Source organism: Vanessa tameamea, chromosome 27, assembly GCF_037043105.1.
Source record: "Vanessa tameamea isolate UH-Manoa-2023 chromosome 27, ilVanTame1 primary haplotype, whole genome shotgun sequence".
Lineage (NCBI taxonomy): Eukaryota > Metazoa > Arthropoda > Insecta > Lepidoptera > Nymphalidae > Vanessa > Vanessa tameamea.
In genome coordinates this window covers 2,621,022-2,642,714 of record NC_087335.1, presented here as the reverse complement: position 1 = coordinate 2,642,714, position 21,693 = coordinate 2,621,022, and the positions used below count along the sequence as shown (strand labels likewise).

The window sequence follows — 21,693 nt, the reverse complement described above, 5'->3', positions numbered from 1 at the left end:
CAATAATTATGTCATTCACAATATAGTAATAACAGATAAAAAAAATCTTTAACTGTCAAACAATTATTCATATATAATCTCTCTCTTTTTAAAGCTTTTAATAAAATGTAAAATGAAGTAACCATAAAAAAACTAAGTAGATATTTTATGTTTATTTAGACTGATATATTGTAATATTTGTAAAATGATTAAAATTGTTTTAGTTAATATAATTTTCATCCTGAAAACGCGTGTGACTGATGCTTATAAAAAAACACTAGTGAGACCAAGTTTGCGCACAATACAACATCGAATTCAGCCATAATTGTCGTAACGACGGCGACGAATAAAAAATTACTTATTGCTTGTACACGTAATATCAATATGTCCGCTATACCGCAAACAATTTTAAAAATAAATTATATTTACCTCTCCCATATAATTACATATAAATATTCATATAATTACATGTAAATAATTGTCAATAAATTATATTTTATTATCATCTGATATGTTATGATTAGTTAACGATTTTAATAATGCGAATACGAATTATAATGAATATTAAAACACATTTCCCATTACCACATTCTTTCTCATTTACTGATTCATATCGGCTTATACCGGTTCATACCGGCTAGTACCGGTTAATACCGAAATCTTACAGAAATGGTTCTAGCCTAGGGATTACTGGGAATATTATGAGGATTAAATACATTTTTTATACATAATTATCAACCTTCAACAACAGTAAACAGTTACATCTCGATACGCTTTACAAACTCGATGAAATCTCTCATCGTAATCGACTTCAACAGATCATCTATAATTTTTAGAATAGAATTACTTCACAAAGATATATTTTCATTTCAGCTTATATACATTTTCAAACACTATTGTAACAACACTAACTAGTCATCGATTCAACACTATCGATATTACAAACACATCACTATCGCTCTTGAATAAGGTAATTCATACAATATACGATAATAATTAAACAATAAGTGACGGCTACTAAAGAACATATTTATTTTAAATGTATTTTTATTCTATTTTTAAAATGCATTTTAAAAATAGAATATTAGTGTATAACATATGTTTTTGTTTTATAAAGCTGACAGTTACTGGGCTTCCTGGTATGCCACCTTTGGCAATAAAGTTATTAGCACGGTAAAAAGTATAAATCATTCGATAGCGATACACCACGAACGAGATCTATGACGTCACAAAGTTGTGCTTGTAATTACACCGGCTTATACATTCAGAGTGTATTTGTGTCTATGTGTGGTATAAATACGTCTTATCATATACTGTATGAAGCTACCGTAACTACTTTTTAAGTAATTATTAATAGTTTCGAATTATTTCCGTTCCTTAACAAGTAAGTTAGTGATAATTTGTTTTCGATCTAAGTGATGTGTACTTTATATTTAACAACGTTTTGGGACTACTGCGTTATCTAGAAATTGGCATTTTTTTTTATTTATCCTCTTATGCGTTACCGGCGCTCTGAACTTTCGTAAGCAATCTTTAATAACATTTTTGTATAATTAATATTCTGTAGCCTCGTGCTAAAAGGGCATAGCCACGTTTTTGAGTATAATGTAAGCAAAGATTGGACATTTGCCAAATTTTTCAAAAAGTATGTCCAAAACAGCATAAACGAAATTTTATTAAAGTTTAAGTAATGTAAATGGGGAAAATTTAACTTCCTATGAGGAGAAGCATGGAGCTAATTCCACCACGCCGCTTCTATGCGTAAGATACACGTGTCAGACTTTCATTGAAACATGTAGATTTTCTCACTCATTTTCCTTTACAGTTGAGCAAAAGATTAATTTCAAACACAAATTAAACAATTGAAAATTTTGTGATGCTTGCTTTGTCAGATTGAACCCGAAATTATCTTTATCCATAGATGTTATATAAAATTACCAACATATTATATTCACTGTTTCTATTCGAATTATCTAAAAGTAAGGACATTGGGCCTTTTGGCACTAGGCACAGTATTCTTTTTTTAAAGTACAATGAAAAAAATTGTGTCGTAAAATACAATTGTGAATTAAAATGTTAAATGACATTATAATTAGTGTCCATGCCTTAATTCTATAATTCTTATTTACTAAAAAAAACTGAATTCTTATTAGACCGTAAAATGCTATTGAAATTTACAAAACAGACAATTATTCGCAGTAAAATTAATTGTTGCTTTTTTCCGTGACTATTAATATGTCTTAACTATTTAAAAAAGATTTATAGCAAAAGAAACTCGTGATATGTTAACGCATGCTTAAATTAACGCACAATAATACATAATATATTTACTGATTATGGTTGTAGATTATATCGAATTGTTTAAATTAAAATTATCGACAACTTTTAAAAATTCATTATACAATACGAACAGCACTTCATGGTTCTGACAAGTTTAATTAAGAACGTTATAAAGTAAAACATTCAATTTAAGATAAAAATAAAAGTATCGACAAATCATTGACAAATACTAACACTAATCATAACGTCATCAATTCAAGTTCAGAACGTCTAACCTCTTCATTCCATCGTGTCGTATTGAACCTTCTTTACTTTCAAATAACGCCAGATGGCGTAACCTACCAATGTGCCTGCGGTAGCGATAGCCAGTGCTGCCCCCACAGCGACGGGGGCTGTTTCAGAACGAGCACGAGCGGAGTCAGAGCAATGCCATGGTGGCCCGAATTCACCGTCGCGTTTAAACATGAACGCTTGCAAGCGCATTTGACGGAGGTATAACTTAGCTCGATGCGCAAGTGTTGGGTTGCTAGAAGGAAAATATACATTGTTATGTACGTATGACAAACAAACAAACCTCATTAATAAATAGCCTTATTTACACAAAAACGTCCTAATTGCTGAACAAAGCGGATTAAGTTAAAACAATAAACTTATTGAACAATACACATATTGAAGTATTTATAACTAAAAATATTACCTATCAAAATCATTTTATTCATTTGATTAAATAATATTGACGTTTACCAAATTAATTAATTATCTTTATATTTTGCAATCTTAATACCTCATTATTAAAATCCCATCTATTTAATTTGGTAAACTTAAAACTTTACTAATCAAATATATATTAATATAATATAATACTAACAAAAGTACCATTTGTTAGTTTTATCTGCCACAACTACTGGGATTTTTTTATTAACTTACCTAGGTTCTTCTTCAGCTAAATCAATTACAGTTTCCTCGGGACACGAGAAGGATTTGCCAACCGGTGTAGGGAACAAAAGAGCCCTAGGTCCAGTAGTGAGAGTAACTCTTCGGCCTTGTTTTGCTGCATGTTCCAGTATTCTTGCACTAGAATTGTATGTTAGTCGAACGCTGTCTGCGTACCAACGCTCACCGCCTGGTGTCTGAAATTATCAACAACATTACCTATTTAATTTATAAATTTTAATTTAAATACCACAATATTTAGTTCTAATTTTAAAAGTCAAAAGAAGCTAAGAACGTATCAAATGAAACTAGTTTCCGAATAAAAAAATACATCGCAATCGGTCTGCGCGTTAAGGTCCTAAGCGAAGACATTATACGATGCCAAGCCCAGACATATAGTAAATAGATCAAGACTTCAAACTTATCCTTATTCAACGCTTTAAACGCTGAGGTGTTAAAAATAAATAACAATTTATGTTTTAATAGTTAATTTTTTTCACTAATACTAATAGTATTTTACTAATACTGAGATCGACAATAATCATTATTGCAAATTTGAGAAAAACATATGACTTTTCATGTTTCGTTCATTTTTTTACAATGCTTACTTAAATTTTACAATACTAAATCTCATAGCTACCAAACAAAAGAAAGAATCTGAAGAAGAAGAAAAGAGAAAAGAATCTGCCCCTTTTTTGTCTTTACCTATTTATAGATATTTATACTTTTAATAGCAATGTTGTTTGTTGTTGAATTTTGGTAATTTGAACCATATAAATTAGTTGAAGGGTAGACAAATGAGATCATTGTTGAATATTACCTTAGCGAAGACCATTTCTAACGAAAACTCCTTGAAAGAAAGGACCAGCGTCTCCAAATCACTTTCCTTGCAAGCGCCGGCCACGTTGGCATTGTTAGGGACAAAAGTGTTTGCATCCTGTAACAAAATTATATATTTACACTAATAAGAAACCCGCATTAGAGCAGCGTGGTGGAATTAGCTCCAAATCATCTCCTCAAAGGCACAGGAGGCCCCAGCAGTGAGACGTTTATGGATAGTTACTTTACTTACTTAGTCGTCACCAATAAGAAATGGGTAACACCTTTACTAACTATATATCCTACTTAATATTGTTGTGTTCTGGTCAATGAGGTAAAAGCCGAGCTGGCCCAGTAATTAGAACGCGTGCATCTTAACCGATGATTTCGGGTTCAAACCCAGGCAGGCACCACTGAATTTTCATGTGCTTAATTTATGTTTATAATTCATCTCGTGCTCGGCGGTGAAGGAAAACATCGCGAGGAAACCTGCATGTGTCTAATTTCAACGAAATTGCGCCACAAGCGTATATTCCACCAACCCGCACTGGAGCAGCGAGGTGGAATATGCTCCAAACCTTCTCCTCAAAGAGAGAGGTCTTAGCCCAGCAGTGGGAAATTTACAGGCTGCTAATGTAATGTAATATAAATGCAGTGAGGTGAGTGAGCTAATGTTATTACAAGCACATGGGACATAACACTCGAATCTCAAGGTTGGGGGCGCGTTGGTTACGTGAGCAATGATAAAAATTTTAATATAATAAAAATAATTCGGCGTCAATATCCCTAGGCAGTGGTGACTAATTACTACGGGGTGGCCCATACGCCCATTCGCCTACCTGTATTCACTTGGTGATAGAGCTCTGCGCATGTCCGTCGGGGTAGGTGACACCGCCTAATGATATCTATCATTCTACCGGCACACAATACCTTGTATTGTCATCTTAGGTTATTTTAGGTTTGAAGGGTAACTCCTAGTTCCTAGGGTTGGTGGTGTATTGATTATATGAGGAGTGATTAATATTTTAACATATTTTTTTTATGATATCGGAAGGCGGACGAGCAAATAGGTCACCCGATGGTAAGTGGTCACTACCGCCCATAGAGTCGGTTTTCAATATTTCACGAGTGAACAAAACGAGTTCAAATAAGAATAAAGCTGCTGTAATGTATACTTTGTATAACGAGCTTTTTTTAAGTTTACTTATAGTTTTTAAAAGAGCTTTATTTTTTTATTAAAAAAAAACTCTGAATAATATACGTTTATCGCAGCCTTGTACTTACATATTTAAATTCCTTATTTGCATATCTCATTAAGGCTATTTTCTGAACAAGGCCATGGAGGGCATACTTAGCATTTTTCTAATATACAAGGGAATAATTATGTGATACCTTCACATAAACCTTTAATAAACATTTAAAACGACCATTAGATGTATTTTTACTGCAGAATTTCTATCCAAAAAGTTTTATTTACGCTGAACTAATGAAAACAATCTTTCCAATAAACTAATTTATAGTTAGTTAATTTATACAGCAAGTTGAGTTTGAAAGTTTTCGGTATCGCTAAAATAAACGGAATATTCTTAGAAGTAATCAAAAAAATTTTAGTTGAAACTGCACTTAAAGAATAACTTATAGTAATGTGCACAGCGTGGTAGAGCAAGTTCCAGTTGGTGCCCAATTTATTATTATTTAATTTTTATAGTGGAGCTTGCGCAATCAAATCGGCATAAGCAGCATTAGGTCGAAGAGTGAGTGGGCCAGTGTAACTACAAGCACAAGGGACATAACATCGTAGTTCCCAAAGTTATTGGCGCATTGGCGATGTAAGAAATGGTTAATCTTTATTACAGTGCCATTGTCTATGGGCGGTGGTGACCACTTACCATCAGGTGGCCTATTTGCTCGTCCGTCTATGTCGTCTTAAATTAAAGGAATTGTTAATATTTTTTATAGTGCCAATTCTGGTATTCTAATTAATGAAAATATAACAACAATAACTTCAATTGTGACATCGAATACAATGAGGGACGACGATGACTACTTATCAGATGGGAAAGTAACATAACATCGAAGCAGTTTTGCATATATGTATAAGAATATTTATTTAATTTATGAAATATATGACGTCGTTTATTGTTTTTGGCTCTACAACGTGTGCTATTAAAAAGGCTATTTATGTATAAAAACAATAACTTACGGCTCGTTCATTTAGTTTCGTTACGTATGATATATCGAGTAGAGCGTCAACGGTGAATAGGATGCAAGTTTCACCACCGCCTCCATACAGGCGATACGTTGCTGTCATCAAACTGCGTTCTGTTGCTGGTTCCTAAAAAAATGTATACATATTAAATGCCTTCTATTTTATATTTTTATTTGTTTATTCTTCATTTAAAAAAACAAATAATAACACATAAATTAATTACGCAATTTTTTTTTAAACGACAGTTCACCGGTGGCAGTCCAGTACCAGTCGTGGCTTAGACAGCAATCACAAAACAATATGTTTTCACTGCGACACAACATGTAACCACATCCCGCTTTGAACTGTTTGATTGGACGAAATTAAATAAAAAGGAGTTCAGAGCTCTCGCAAAAAAAAAAATATGAGTCTCCTGCAAATTCCAAATTTATTTCAATTATTAAAAAAAACATTTGTCATATTTCTCAATTTAAAAACCTACATAAGACAATGAGAACAGCTTAACCACATTATAATTTTGAGCTAATAAACAAATATTGAAATTCTCTTTACAATATTTAATCCAGGTAACAATTAATATACATATCTATAAAACAATATAGCTATGTTCTTAGCTCTATCGGATATACGTAATGTTATTTGAGAGTCCGACAATTGTACATGGCTTACTTGGAATTAGCGCTGCTCACGTCTACCTACAACGTAATGTTACAGAACTTTCTAGAAGTATTGTATTACAAGAACATGAAAAGCACGCTTGTCACGTATATATTAATATTATAAACTAAAACACTCTCCGAAATACATAAGATTTTTTTCAGTTTGACATTACAAAAAAAGGCTCATTTAAACTATATATGACTATATTGATGGCTAATTAGCCATAACTCCGGCCGCTGTGCAACACATCATTATTGTTTTATTCCTAAGATTTCTGTGTATTACGTTTGTGGTGTACAATAAAGTAGATTAATAATAACCTACACTGACATCTCTGGACATCACCGAAACACAATTAACAAAAATTAACTAATAAGACTTTAAAATAAAATAGAAAAGGCCGAAAGCAGAGGTTTTAGTAGCCCCTTAAGGGCTTAAGTTTCACTCCTGGCTTCAGTATATTCTCGATGGATTCACGATTACTGTTTTACAATCGTACTAATTTTAAATCAATTTCCTAGATGTTTACGTAATGGCCTTCTTAGTCACAAGTAAAGTAACATTAATAATACTATTATAAGAGTATACATGTATGTATATGCAGTAAGTATTTAATCATACAATATGTCAACCCTAAAAGATTGACGTTACCTACATGTTACATAACAGGGGACAACGAAATGCCCCTGAATAGAATCTACGAATATGCCCCTGACATGGATGTCAGGGGCATATTCGTAGTACAATGTAATGTAATTTAAAAATGCACATGTATAGAATTTGTAAATGATAAAATATAGTTGTACAGATTTGTATTTAAAAAAATAATAAACAATGTCTTGTTACTAAATTTTTTAAGCTAAACGCCTTAGATTATTACGATTTAGTTATCAAAACAATGGTAATATAATATATAACACAACAAAATAGGGAGGCCAGTGGGAGTAAAGGCTTACATTCGATTTTGGTATATTTCTTATTTGTGTAATAATTATTTCCTTGTCTTTATATAAGTTTGTTTTATAAAACAATTATATCATACAATTTTCTTTCGTTTAAAACCCTTTTAATATTCGAATGAACATAACGTTCATTGTTTTCGATTGTTAGATTAAAAATATACGGTAAAACTCACCGTCGATCCTCCAGGCACAACGGTCGTTTTGCTGTACTTGGTGACTCGCGGTCTTCTCGTCGAAGCCTGGCTCTCTAGTTGAAGACTCTGCACCGAACATACCACCAAGACTGCCAACACAGACCACATATGTTCAAAACCGTTTTATTTCGGAACATATACAATTTATTATTAATTTTAAACATTCCCGTTAACGCTTCGTATTCACTTGACACTTTTTTTCGGTTACAATCATTTTTAATGTACGCCTACGTAAAGTATTTTTTTTATTCACATCACAGTCACAGTTTCCCATAAAGCGTTTAATGAAATAAATATGTATTGGTACTATAATGTAGAAAGTCAATATATGAAAAAAGGCTACAATTTGAAAAATCATTTAGAATTTTAAATGTGCGATTATAAAAAATAAACTATGCGTTTATATTAATTTTTGAACGATGTTTTTAAACACTTCTCGTATAATATTTCTTAAAACATTTGTATAGGCGCAATCTTAACATCGCATTGGCGTGTCTCTTGCACGTAGCGCACAATAAACGACCTAATTTGGTTAGTGATGTGCTTTTATATGATTGGACATATCGATAAACTTTTACAAACAAACCACTACCGGTGATATAATACAAAACCAATGTTGGTAACATTATCATCCTACTAAAGTTATTAAATTATGAGATTATTTATTATAGCTCTATCTTTCACGGCAACTATATTGATTTATTATTGACTAATGTTATTTTATTTATTATTACAGCACCACCCATCTCATATTCTATGAGCTATCCTAACCTACACCGTTGTTTGCCTGGAAGAGATCGCTATGTAGAGATAAGGTTATCAAAATTGTACGCCTCTTTTATTTAGGCTGTATGCATGTTTTATTTTCTCTTTGCGGTGTACAATAAAATATAAAGTAAAGTATATTGTATGTGAATTAGTATGTTATGTTTCAGACTCTTATACATTTTTTCATACTTTCATTAAAATCTTTCATGATTTCGGAGTTGGAAGTTTATTCAAGTGAAATCGTGAATCTTATTTTACCTTTTAATGAAATCTATCACTTAGCTTATTCGAAATCATTACTAACCTGTTTCTTCTCTATTATACTAACTATATTCCTTTTGATTGGGAAATAGAAATAAGAGTTAATTAATTTTTTGAAATCATATTATGGCTTCAAATAAGCTGTGCCGAACAAAAATTCCTTTTTTGTCTAAGACTCAATTTACTATCGAAGAAAATAATCTAAATATTTTAAGTTAACTTTGCATCTAGAAGGAAAGGATAGCTTAATTATATAATGAGTAAAAAGAGATTGCATATCTCAAAACAAAATAAATACTTTTTGAAACGATAGCTTGATAAAAAGGAAAACATTACGAATAATATGATCTTCGTATTTCAGCGACACGGACAACGTTCACCTCCGTTTAAAAAAAACTTATTCATTTTTTAAATTCTCAATATGTTGACATGAATGGGTTTAGGTTATTCAATTATTTATATCTGTAATTAAATCAGAGCCGAAGCCCCACTGGACCATAAAACTCGTTTTAAATCCCTGCAAGCAGGACTGCGTGGGAATCCGTGATTTAATTTTATTTTAATACTTCATCATTCACATTCGTACTCAACGGCGAATAATAAATGTCGTATATAAGCTTACATATATTCGATTAAATTCTGCCACATGTATACCGACGATCAGGCATTCGAGCACTGTGGTGGAATTAGGTCCAAAACTTTGACCTTAAAAGTACAGCGGGTCTTTACCCATCAGTGAGAAATTTACGGGCTCCTACTTATTACATCACCTCGGTTCATTTTCTTATCACATTCATATATGTGTGTCATTATGAATCAACTAGATCCCGCTCGGCTTGGGTGCAGTTTATTAATAAAAAAATATATGTTATTAATATAATTAACGCGCTAGCACCCAGGAATAATGTTACTTTCTACCAATGAAAAATTATAATTTAATCATTAGTTTAGGAGATTACCCCCTAAATACAGATAAATAAATTTACGTGCAGATGAAGAAATAAAAATGATCTAATCTCTTAAAGCTTTCGCTATGTAAGAATATATATCTGATAAAAATATATGGAATGAATGCTTTGCTTCGTGTCGATACCTTTCTGAGCTACAATTCAAGCTTGACGTCAATTCAACGAGTAAAAAAACACTTCAAAAGTGATCGAGAGCTCCAACTTAAATACCGTATAAAAAAAAAACAAATTACAGTTCCTTTAAGTCGAACTTAAAATAAATTATTAAAATAAATCTATTAATATCGATACTGCATAACCCGATGAACATCACTACATTCATTTAGATTCGCGAGTGGAAAAATATAATACATACGAAGCCGAGACAAGATTATATGCATTCACTGTGAAATGATCACGTGCGAAGAATTCAAATCTAGAGCAAATATTTTGAATCTTGAATTTGTGGATTTCAATGACGTTCTGCTTAAAATTTCTTACGCATTATTTTTCTATTTGTTCTTAATAAGCCCCTACGCTTTGTGTAAGTCTGGTTAGGTACCACCGAATCATCACATGTTTAACACCAAGAGTGAGTCATTTGTGCAAATATTGCGTTTCGTCGGCGAAAATGCAATTGGATATAAGTAGAAAAAAAGTATTGTTAGTAGTGCACAATATAGCCGAGTACTAATAAGTAAATTGCATGGGATACGTAAAACTAACGTTTGTGTATCTTCACTCCTTCTTCGATCTGAATAGACTATATTTATAACTCTAACAACACCAGAGGTTTGAAACAAAGTAATATACCGATTGAAAATGGTTTAACTATTAGAATTTAAATAGTAATTGCTTATATTCCAGCGATGCAATTTGTACAATATCTTCTACGCTTAGAGGCTCCGTTAGATAGCAAAATGTGGTCAGATTTTAACCGAAATGAAAATGTTGCAGTAAGTTGTGTTACCGAAGCGTACGTAACACGTACATCCGCAGAGCCTCGATGTATGCCACGGAAAGCTTTTATATATGCCACGAAAGATTACAGAAAGCCGCCTCGGCTTAGCCACATAACGTGGACGCCAAAAGACTTACTACAGTATACGTATTATATACGCCTAACCGACTGGGTTAATATTAAGCTTAGACTATCTCTCTTGAATTACACAATCACCAGATTTCTCAAATATTCAGTGATAGTACCTACATAAGTGATTTGGACTTTTTGGAAAGACCTTTTTTCTGTTTCGTTTTTTTTGTATTTTTTTTTAGTTTTGATATTACTTCGTACACTTTTATCTACAATTTTGATTTATACAACTCGTAATACCTCAAAGATTGATTGGAAAATATCTCTTATTATTAATATTATTATTTTTTGGTGCTGCTTTTATGATCATTTGTATGCATTAAGATCCTACAACAACCAGTGACGGATTCTGTGGAAAGGTTGTAAGGACTCGAAGCCTGAAAGTATTGCAAATCTTCCGTAACAAATCTTAAAGCGAACTTTATTATGATAATTCTAATTAAACTTTAAAATGAGATGTGCTTTTTAGGCCATGCTTTGATAAAACCTAACCTCAGCGGGTTAAAGTCCCTCCCAAATGACAAATCCGATTTTGCCACTGACAGCAACTGTAATAATCCATCGAAAGTAGTTTAAAAGAGTAAAATATCAAAGTAGAGCATAGTTCGTAATTATATAAAAACATATATTTATCGAAATAATCGTGCTACTTAAATATACGTGGGAATACGCAACTACAGGAATTAATGAACCCGTACACCTATAGGTCACTTATTTTCATTATTAAATATCAATTACATTAATTAATATAGAATATGGGCTAATCAATAAAACATTCCGAAGTTTAAAGAGCAGTTGTGTGTTTCTTTTAAAATTTTACGTTATATAAGCTAATGCTTTAGAAGTTAAACAGGAGGTACACTTTATTCGATTGCCCGAAAATATAAGCGTAATATATTTCAGGGTTCATTATCATTAACGTATATGAGTTTCTAAATTCACTGTAACATAACATTTAAATGTCTGAAATTGTTAGACTCCTTACATCGTCCCGACTGACACCGGCTTTTAATCCATTCAGGGCAGTCGTATAATTTTTATTTTTAATATAAAATTCGTTTATTCTTTCATTGTAATTCTGTGAAATATAACTGCGTAGCTTTACTATATAATTATAATTAGGTCAGTAATTTTTTTTTATGATATAGGTAGGTGGACGATCAAATGGGCCACCTGATGGTAAGTCGTTACCATCGCCAACAAAGGCGCTGTATGAAATATAAACCTTACATCGCCAATGCGCCACCAACGTTCGCAACTAAGATGTTATATCCCTTATGCCTGCAGATACACTGGCTCACTCACCCTACAAAAATGTTACTATTTACTGTTATAATTATATGTATATACTAAGTTTAAAGGTTAGTCCACGTAAACGGCAATCTCACGTAGACATTTATAAATGTCAGTTATTAAGTTATCAATTTATGATGTTCCACAGATAAATGAAAAAATAATCACAAATATATTAAACTAGTTATAAATGTTAGGTACTTAAGAAATATAATATTAAATTTGATTTTCTTATTTTAAAACAATTAGAAAAAATAAATTAAACGTAAATGTTAAACGTCACTTCATTTGTTCGCAATTTTAATTATGAAACGAATATACAAACAATTTAGCTCTTATACTAGTTGCCATAGTATAAAAACAAAATCGCTTCCCGCTGTCTGTCTGTCTCTACGTATGCTTAGTATGCTACGTACCTATCTTTAAAACGACGCAACGGATTTTAATGCGATTTTTTTTAAATTGATAGTGATTCAAGAGGAAGGTTTATATGTATAATACATGCAAAATATAGTCGAGAGACACTGATCATTTAAAGGTTTCTAATGTTATGTCGTAAATAAAAACATTTTTTTGCACTTAGACTGCAAACGTTGGCTATCTAATAACAGATCGAATAATGTACTACAGTATATACAGGTTCGGAATGTAGATCCTAGCTCAGAAATTCTTTTCCAACATTAGAAATGCAAAGTAATGCCAATTAAATACAATTGTAAAACAATATATAATATAATACTTTGAAGCGTAAATAGCGAAAGATTTACGGGCCGCCTATCCATGTAAAATTCGCAGGATCGATCCTGACCCCTTGGGCTACTGTCATCCCCACTCTTAACACAAGTGATAAGCTTAGAAGGGGTAAATGAGAATATTAGTAATTCCTTAATTAATTTGGGGCATTGCCTTCATTGCATTCTTTAAAAAAAAAATATCCTGCCTGAAAATCGACAATTATTAGGTCCACGCTTTTCATCATCTATAAAATTTTGTGTTGAATAATATGCTTGTTAGTTGAATAAATGATTTGAATTTATAAATCAGCAAAGTTATAATGAATACCTAGCATAATAATGGTTCATAACGCTTAAATGTACTGCGTTCTAATTTTGTCATGATAAAAACAGAATCATAGTTAATAAAGTCTAGTAAAAACTACTGTATACTATCTACGTGGAGACAAATCGTCATAAAACTGTTCGCATTTTCCAACGAACATGAATTTTTTCTCTAGTTCGCCTTCTGCCCCTTAATGTAAAAACTCTCCAAGAGAATACAATTTTAAAATCATCGCTAGCTCATTTCAAAGTTTTAAGTCGTCGAGGAGTGTTCCGCTCGACTGGCTAATCCCAGTCAGTACCCCTTGTTACGTACAAGGTATCCCCGTAAATAACCCATATCAAATTATTTTAATTCAAATATTATGAATTATGAGAATTTCAAGATCACTAAGTACTCGTTGAAATTTATTTCCTGTCCTCTAAAATGAACCTACCTAGACTACCAATCTATGATGTATAATTACAATGAGCTGATTCAAACAAAATGTTGGAGCAGCTTTAAAGAACCAGTCTCAAATTATCCATCCAGGCAATAGAGACTCGAAAATTCTTATGGAACCCGTAAATAAAAAATAAAAGAAAGAGGGTCCACGATATATCTAATTGCCATCGAATATCCAACATCTGGTAGACTTTCCATCTTCAATACAAAGTTAGTTCTCTTACTAAAGAGGTAGAATAGAGTAGATTTACAATTGAAATTGTGTAAACAGTAGCGAGCACTAATTTTCATGGGCTTAATTTGTGTTTAAAATTCATCTCTAGCTCGGCGGTGAAGGAAAACATCGTGAGGAAACCTGCAGATGTCTAATTTCAACGAAATTCTGAAACATGTGAATCCACCAACCCGCATTGGTAGCAGCGTGGTGTAATATGCTCCTCCTCTCCTCAAAGAGAGAGGAGGCCTTTGCCGAACAGTGGAATATTTACAGGCTATTACTATTATAAACAGTAAACTTATAACTTCTAAGAGTATCAAATCGAAACTTTAAAGTGTGTTCAAGTTAAGTCACATCTGGGTCAAGTTTCTAACATTTAATTTGAATGAAGAGGAGAAGTCAGTCTCCTTAAGGCAACTATACTGGAGTAGTGAGTTCGTAATATAATAGTCTGGACTTCATATTATATGCGTTTTCATATCACAAATGACCCAATTAGTGCTGGTTGGTTGTGTTATATCACAAATAACCCAATTAGTGCTGGTTGGTTGTGTTATAAGGATACAAATGGAACCGTGTTTAAATTACAGAACTGGATGTCAATTAGTAATAAAACGTAATTTACTTTAACTTTTCCACGAAAAATACAGTGCGCTTCGTAACACAACTTTTGGTAAATGTTGGAAGTTAAAAGCAGACTGGCAAATTGGCTAACGGTATGTGGTCACCGGCCGCATAGACATTGGTACTGTAAGAAATATTTATAATAATACAATCCTTTACTTTGTCAATGCACCACTAATCTTGGGGACTGGTGCCTGTAGTTGCACTCGCATACTCATCCTTTAAACTAGAACGCAATTAGAAAGTATTGTTTGTAGAAGATGTCCTTAAAACTTTTGGAAAATATGCAATGAGAAAGCTGAATTTCTAAAGAGAAAACTGAATTTATTTGTTTGTTAACTTTGCTAAAAAACAATCTACTCTCAGCAGGGCCAAGCCCCTTCCAAACGACCTTCCTGGATACGCCAATGTTTTATCGAAATGTCTTTCTCTCAATAGAGAGCTTGGAGCGTTATTAAAGTTAAGACAGAATATCACAAAGCATCAGTTTAATCTAACGGAACTCCACTGTGCTCGATTTAGATATAAAACAAAATGAAAACGGAAAATGTAGGTCAGATCAATTCTGAATAGTTCCAACTTTATTCTAAAATTCTATTAATGTATCAGATATGGCAAAGTTTGAGCGATAATAAATATTTTAAACGGAAACTGAGGCCTAACAATGCACACGTTGTCAGTACTACAGTACACTACTCGTAGCATTTGGAAATGTGTCTAACAAATGAATGTTACACAGATTAGATCCCTTCTTTTGAATTATCGTTCGGAAAAATAAAACGCAGCTCCAATGCAGGCAATGTTAGAGTGCTATTCGAGATATTTTCTTAAGATTTTTTTTCTGGCCATTGAGCGTTCAAATGGAATACTTAACACAAAATATGAGTAGGTGGATCACTAACAGACTTACATACAAATATATATACATATTAATTAGTAAAACACATAACATGAATATTACGATTATACTGTCATACTAAAGTTACTCTCTCTGTCTATCTGTCTGTCTGTTGATCTTTCACGGCCAATCCATTAAACCGAATTTAATTAAATTTGGTGTGAAACAATCTTAAACTCCAAAGAGGGACATGGGTAACTTTTTTAGACATGACGACCAACCAACCCAAACAAAGACTCTGGTGTCAAACTAATGAACGATATATTTTGAAGAGAAAAAAACTTAAATCAAATTTTAGTTTGATATGCCTCGTACCCTGACTAAAAAAGTCAATTTTTAACGACTGCCCCCAATCAGAATAGAGCAGGGATAGGTCATCCTACTATAGTAAAGTAATATAAAAATTATTCTACTAGAGTACCTAAGCTTTTGTTACGATACGTAATGATATAATGAATGATTTTACGACAACGTGGAATAATAAAAAAACTGTTTCTAGGTAGCAATTTTAGATTTAAAAGTTCAGGGTTGAAACATATATGTATGTATGTGGATGTATTTGTAAAATAGAATAGATTATAATGGTGGAATATAATAGTCCATTTATGTAGACTCATCATCATTTGCTTTAATCCCATTTGTAAAAAAATCGTGACGTCAGCCCACTTCGGGATTGCTTCTGCGTGCCTAGTGTGCAGGTTGAGTTCTTATTCCACTTACAGTCCAACATTAATGCCTTTGTACATACTACTTTGATTAAGGAATGATAATTTTGAGAGTTTATATTCCCCTTCTTTTAATGCACATATTATTGAATCCAAATTCCTTGTTAACGTTGTTTTTTTTATATATAAATAGATAATAATGTTATAAACCACCTGTGAATAGCGTGTAAATTTTACGCGAAGTTCGTAACATCTGATTTAAAAACACTGTTTTTCCATACGCCAAATTTACATATATTAAAAAATTATAGCATGCGTGGTCAGGTAAAATTTTATTTGACGGGTAAAATTTCGATTTGATGGAAAATATTTATAAAAAAGAGTTATAATACTTTTTTTTTCGTAAGGATTTTTGCATTTAATCTTATTTTAATACGTATTTACTTTTAGAGTACAAAAAATATTTTGCTAGAAATCTTGCGTATTAGTTGTGACATACGAGCGAAAAGTTGGCGCCGGGCGCGGGGCAAGAACATTAATAATGTTTTAACGATACGGTGAATATTGTACTATATATAATTTATGCAGTGTTAAAACAAGTGAAGTATTTCACGTAAATAACAACCTTACACACAATAGGGTGACTATTGCACAAAAAGACATAAATTTCGATATATTGTGTATAAATTTAAAAGCAAAATACAAGAAGTTCAAACAAGTGGCTACTTAAATTTTCCGCATATTAGTTTCTAATTTAGAATAGGCAGTTGGCGCCCAATGTGGGACCATAAAATTTAAACGTTATTAAGTTTCTACAATTATTACAATAACAACTATATTAGACATGCAATTAATTTTAAATGCTTAATTTTCATTTTTCAATTTTAAAAATAACCAAAAGTTGAGAATTACACTACAATAACTGTAAATTACTTCGGTTGTCTGGATGGTAACTATATTTAAAATAGAAAGCTTGCAATTGGTTTAATACCTATCCCATTTATCCACATATATTTCTTTAGTCGAATTCCCATTTGCAATGCCACCAAAGAAATATTAAGGAAAACCTAACCCACGAAATAATTTATATTCATCACACAGTTAGAGGTGTAATATGTAATTTATCATTGTTTATATACAAGTTATTTTCCATGTCATAAAAACATACCCAATTGTCTTTGAAAATTTCCCTAGAGAATAGATCTATTTAAATACTAATAACTTCATTTTTTGACGGTCATTTTTCATTCTACCTTCACACCACTCCACATCCAAACCAAATGTTAGTATTTAAATACGTGATCGACTACTACACATACATAATAAATAAAACTAAGATTGGATTATTAATCAATAATCAAACACCAAACTGTACTAAAAGGTTTTCTCGGGGTCCGAAAGACCATAAATATTGACAAAAGTGATCGTGAAATTTAATATAAGTCTCAAATTTTCTTAAACAAACGTTGTTCTATCAAGGATCCAAAATGGCTGACAATGACAAGGGTCTAAAGAGAATACCCACGCTTAATGACGCATTTTTAAATTTGGACCGATAATTATTGTTTAAATATTGAAAAATATCCAGTGAGTAATCGTTTTTATAAATCTGAAGAAAAAAAATATTTTAAATGATACTTTTTTTTAATAAATTTTTGAAATTGTATTTTTGACTTATTTTGAAAAAATCTAAAAAACGCGATAACTCAAAAATGGTTCACTTTTGCATTATGCATATGGGGGTTAAAATTATCGCAAATAGTCACCCCTATCACCTCCTAACGGGAATACGTCGAATTACCAATAACCCTGTATATATTTTTCTTTTTTTTTTTAAATATAAGTAGACAGACTGAGTAATGGCCACCTGATGATAAGTTCAACGGCCAAAAAAATTGACACTGTATAAGCAACCCGACATCGCCAATGTGCCACCAATCTTGGGAACAAGATATTGTGCTCGAGTTAAATTGGCTCAATTCACCCTCCAAACCCGAACACAAAAGTACAAAGTATTCCTACTAGTCGGTAGTTTAAGTAATAAATGACCGGAACCTACCCGAACGGACTTGCAAAGGGCTCTACCACCAGGTAACGCAAATAAATAATGGTACTTTTTACGTAGCTTTTACGAAAATTTCCAACACAGTAGATTGGGGAAAAATAGATACATGTTACTGACAACACCGAAGTCGATACAAATAATAATAAGATCTAAACATGACTTATTAATTATCATACACTGTATTAACATTAGTAGAAAAAGATAATTGATATTCGTAATTATTTGTACAATATCCTTTATTAATAATCCTAATCATTTTATTTTGGTCTTGTTGTATTTTCTGATTGAAACTAATTTTTTTTTTTTAACTGAGACACCTGTCACTCTAATGACATTTAATTAGGTACTGCTACCACATAGTAAATTAGCGTAATATGTATAAAATAAATATATTATAACGTAGTTTTACCATAGAACCCTTTTTCCTCATATAATTTATTATACGAGTATATTATAAAGAGGTAAAATTTGTTTGTTTGTATCTAGTAAGTAATGTCTGGAACTCAGAATACGTTTTAAAAAAAACACTGGTAGAAAGCGATATTATTTCTGAGTGTTATAAGATATAGACTATATTTAAATCATTTTATTTTCTTTATTAAAAAATTGCAGCCGTGCAAAGCCGGGGCGGATCGTTTGTATACTATACCATATTATAAAAACCAATAGTTACAATTGACAGTTAATCTCTGCATCTCATACGAACAAAGAGCTTTACTTTGAATTAAATTAATTTGACACAAAAAGAAATTGTATAACATTTTCATTTTCAATTATTCGAAAATAAGAAGAAGAAAATATGTTTATTTCAATTATAATCCCTTTGTTATTTTTCCTGTGTTCTCACGCAAAGGAGACGAATATACGACTAAAATTTAAAATTACTTGTTGAATTGTATAAAAATATTATTAAATGAAATAAAAAAATGTATTGCTAAATTAAAATACATAAAGTATAAAAATATAAATTATTAATAATGAAAGAATAAAACCTTCTTGGAACTTCTTGGAATCTGTAAGAATTGAATGAAACAGAATATCTTCATTGAACTATTATATTATATTACCGGGTTTTAAATAAATTGTTCGTTTATTACTAGAAAATCAAAGGATTCCCTGAGGTCTCCACGCAAACGAACCTGCGTATATAATATATTGCAATATACTATAAAAACTATAAGGACTTTAAAATTTAAACCAATTATTGTTTCTGTAAACTTTACGAACATGACGTCAATGTTCGTAAAATTTACAGGAAACCACGAGTAATCATCAACGACATTATTTAAAGCGATAAACTAATTCGATATCATATTTACTTTTTACAATAAAAACATGTGACGGAATAAATTAATTAACAATATTAAAAAGATGTTTTTTTTTATATCAAAATTCGTTTTTCTATTTGCGATGTCAAAAAACAACTTGAACGCAATTTAGTTAATTTATTTAATAAAATCAGTAGCCTAAATAATAATAATTTTTGTTATAATTTTTAAACTAAAAATTATAATATAAAATATGTAATTAAAATTTTTAGTTACTGGCTTATTCACCTAATCCTCTATAATAAGGTAAATAAAATTAATGAAAAAAAAACCTTATCCTCACACACACATAAATACTGTACATTTATATATGTTAGATACAGTATATACTTGATTGTCATTTATATTCACAAAAATAATGGAAAAGATTTAACTTAAATGACCTTTCTTATATTCACAGTATTTTTGGTAATTTATTATTTTATTCATCAATTATAATTTCTGTTTTGACAATTATAAAATTATTTAATAAAAGCACCTGTAAATTATATTGAAATGTTTTAAATAAAAATATTTATTTTACTTACATAAACACACGAACTTCGCCAAGGAACCCATAGTTGCATCTAGAATAGAGGAAAAATTCTTAAAGACTACACGATATGGCATTTCGACGTAGCCGACGACTACGCAAGAACTGCCTACACGAAATAATTTAAATATCTAAGTGTAACTTTTGTTTCGTCAGCTAAGTATTAGAAAAACTAAGTATATCTGCGATCCATTTGGACGAAACTAGGGGAGCTTCTTGTTTTTTAACTTTTTATACTGAACGTTTCGGTGGTGCGGCGGACATTTTGTGACGTCACGGACAAAATCAATCCTTTCGGACATGCGCAAAATTTCTCCTTAGCCTATTTCATAGCGTCGGTTCGTGACCGTGATGACCGTGGCTGTGTTTAATTTTATCGTCATACCAAAATGGCGATTTTATGAATGAAACTTTATTCATTCAAATGTTATTTTTGGATTTGAGATTAATAATGAAAGCACACTTGACCAAATTTTGAAGATTTTCAGAAGTTCTTCAACTTACTTGAAAAACAATCCTCATCTTATGAATATATTTTGTTATTGCCAATATATGAAATTAATCCTTTTAATTAGCTGGCCAAAATTGTAATTAACTACTTTTAGCAGATTGCTAATAAAAATATTTCTTCAACTATTTATCTTTTCACATTCCAAGTGAATTTGAGAACACACTTTCTGAATCTAAGACCTACGATGAAAAAACCTAGGCTTAAATTTTTTACCTAATTTCAATTAAATCTACATTATAGTAACGACTGCTTAAGATAGATTCACCGCGCTCTTTATTAAAGGTCTTTCTATCTTGTAATGAGTATTTTATTATTTTATTTTCACAACAAGGTAACCAAATCGGCTTTGATTTTATTTGTTTGTCATCGTTTATTGCGCTACCAACCACCCAATTCCATTATTGGGCATAATTCCCTTTATGACCTTTGTGCTTATAAATGGACTAGCTAACTCATCTAAACCACAACAATACAAATTATTAATGATACAAATAGTATATATATATATATATCTAACACGTCAGACTAAGTCATTTATATATATCAGAAAGAGTAAATGAGCAAGAATTAATCCTTGTGAGATCTAGTACATATTATACCTCTAGGTTCCATTATTAATTTAAAAAACATTTAATCTTAAATAAATCCATAGTGGCTTCCAATCTTTATACTAATGTGATGGGTAGTATTTGCGTTAACCCGTAAACAAACGTGATAAATCATATGATAGTTTTTGTATGACAAATAACATATTTGGGTCAAAGGGCATTATTCATCGTCTACTAATATTAAACATTATCTGCATGTATACATATATCTATATAAAACAAAATCAATTACCACAAATGTTTATCCGAGAATCATTTCAAAACAGTTGATAAACGCCACAAAATGAATATTTTGAGTTTAAATCGACGTCATAAAATGTTAACATGAATGACATACAAACCAA

General features: G+C 31.4%; 1 protein-coding gene across 1 annotated transcript; it reads right to left on the bottom strand.

Annotated features, from left to right (window-relative positions):
* Positions 1–454: 454 nt before the first annotated feature.
* On the bottom strand, positions 455–20,516 carry LOC113392113 (lysosome-associated membrane glycoprotein 1). Its single transcript, XM_026628394.2, has 6 exons — positions 20,226–20,516; positions 8,016–8,125; positions 6,215–6,346; positions 4,013–4,129; positions 3,187–3,389; positions 455–2,785 (listed from the first exon to the last, which is right to left on the bottom strand). Exons 1-6 carry the CDS (start codon positions 20,305–20,307, stop codon positions 2,539–2,541), a joined length of 891 nt encoding a protein of 296 aa, XP_026484179.1. The 5' UTR covers positions 20,308–20,516; the 3' UTR covers positions 455–2,538.
* Between the last annotated feature and the right edge of the window lie 1,177 nt (positions 20,517–21,693).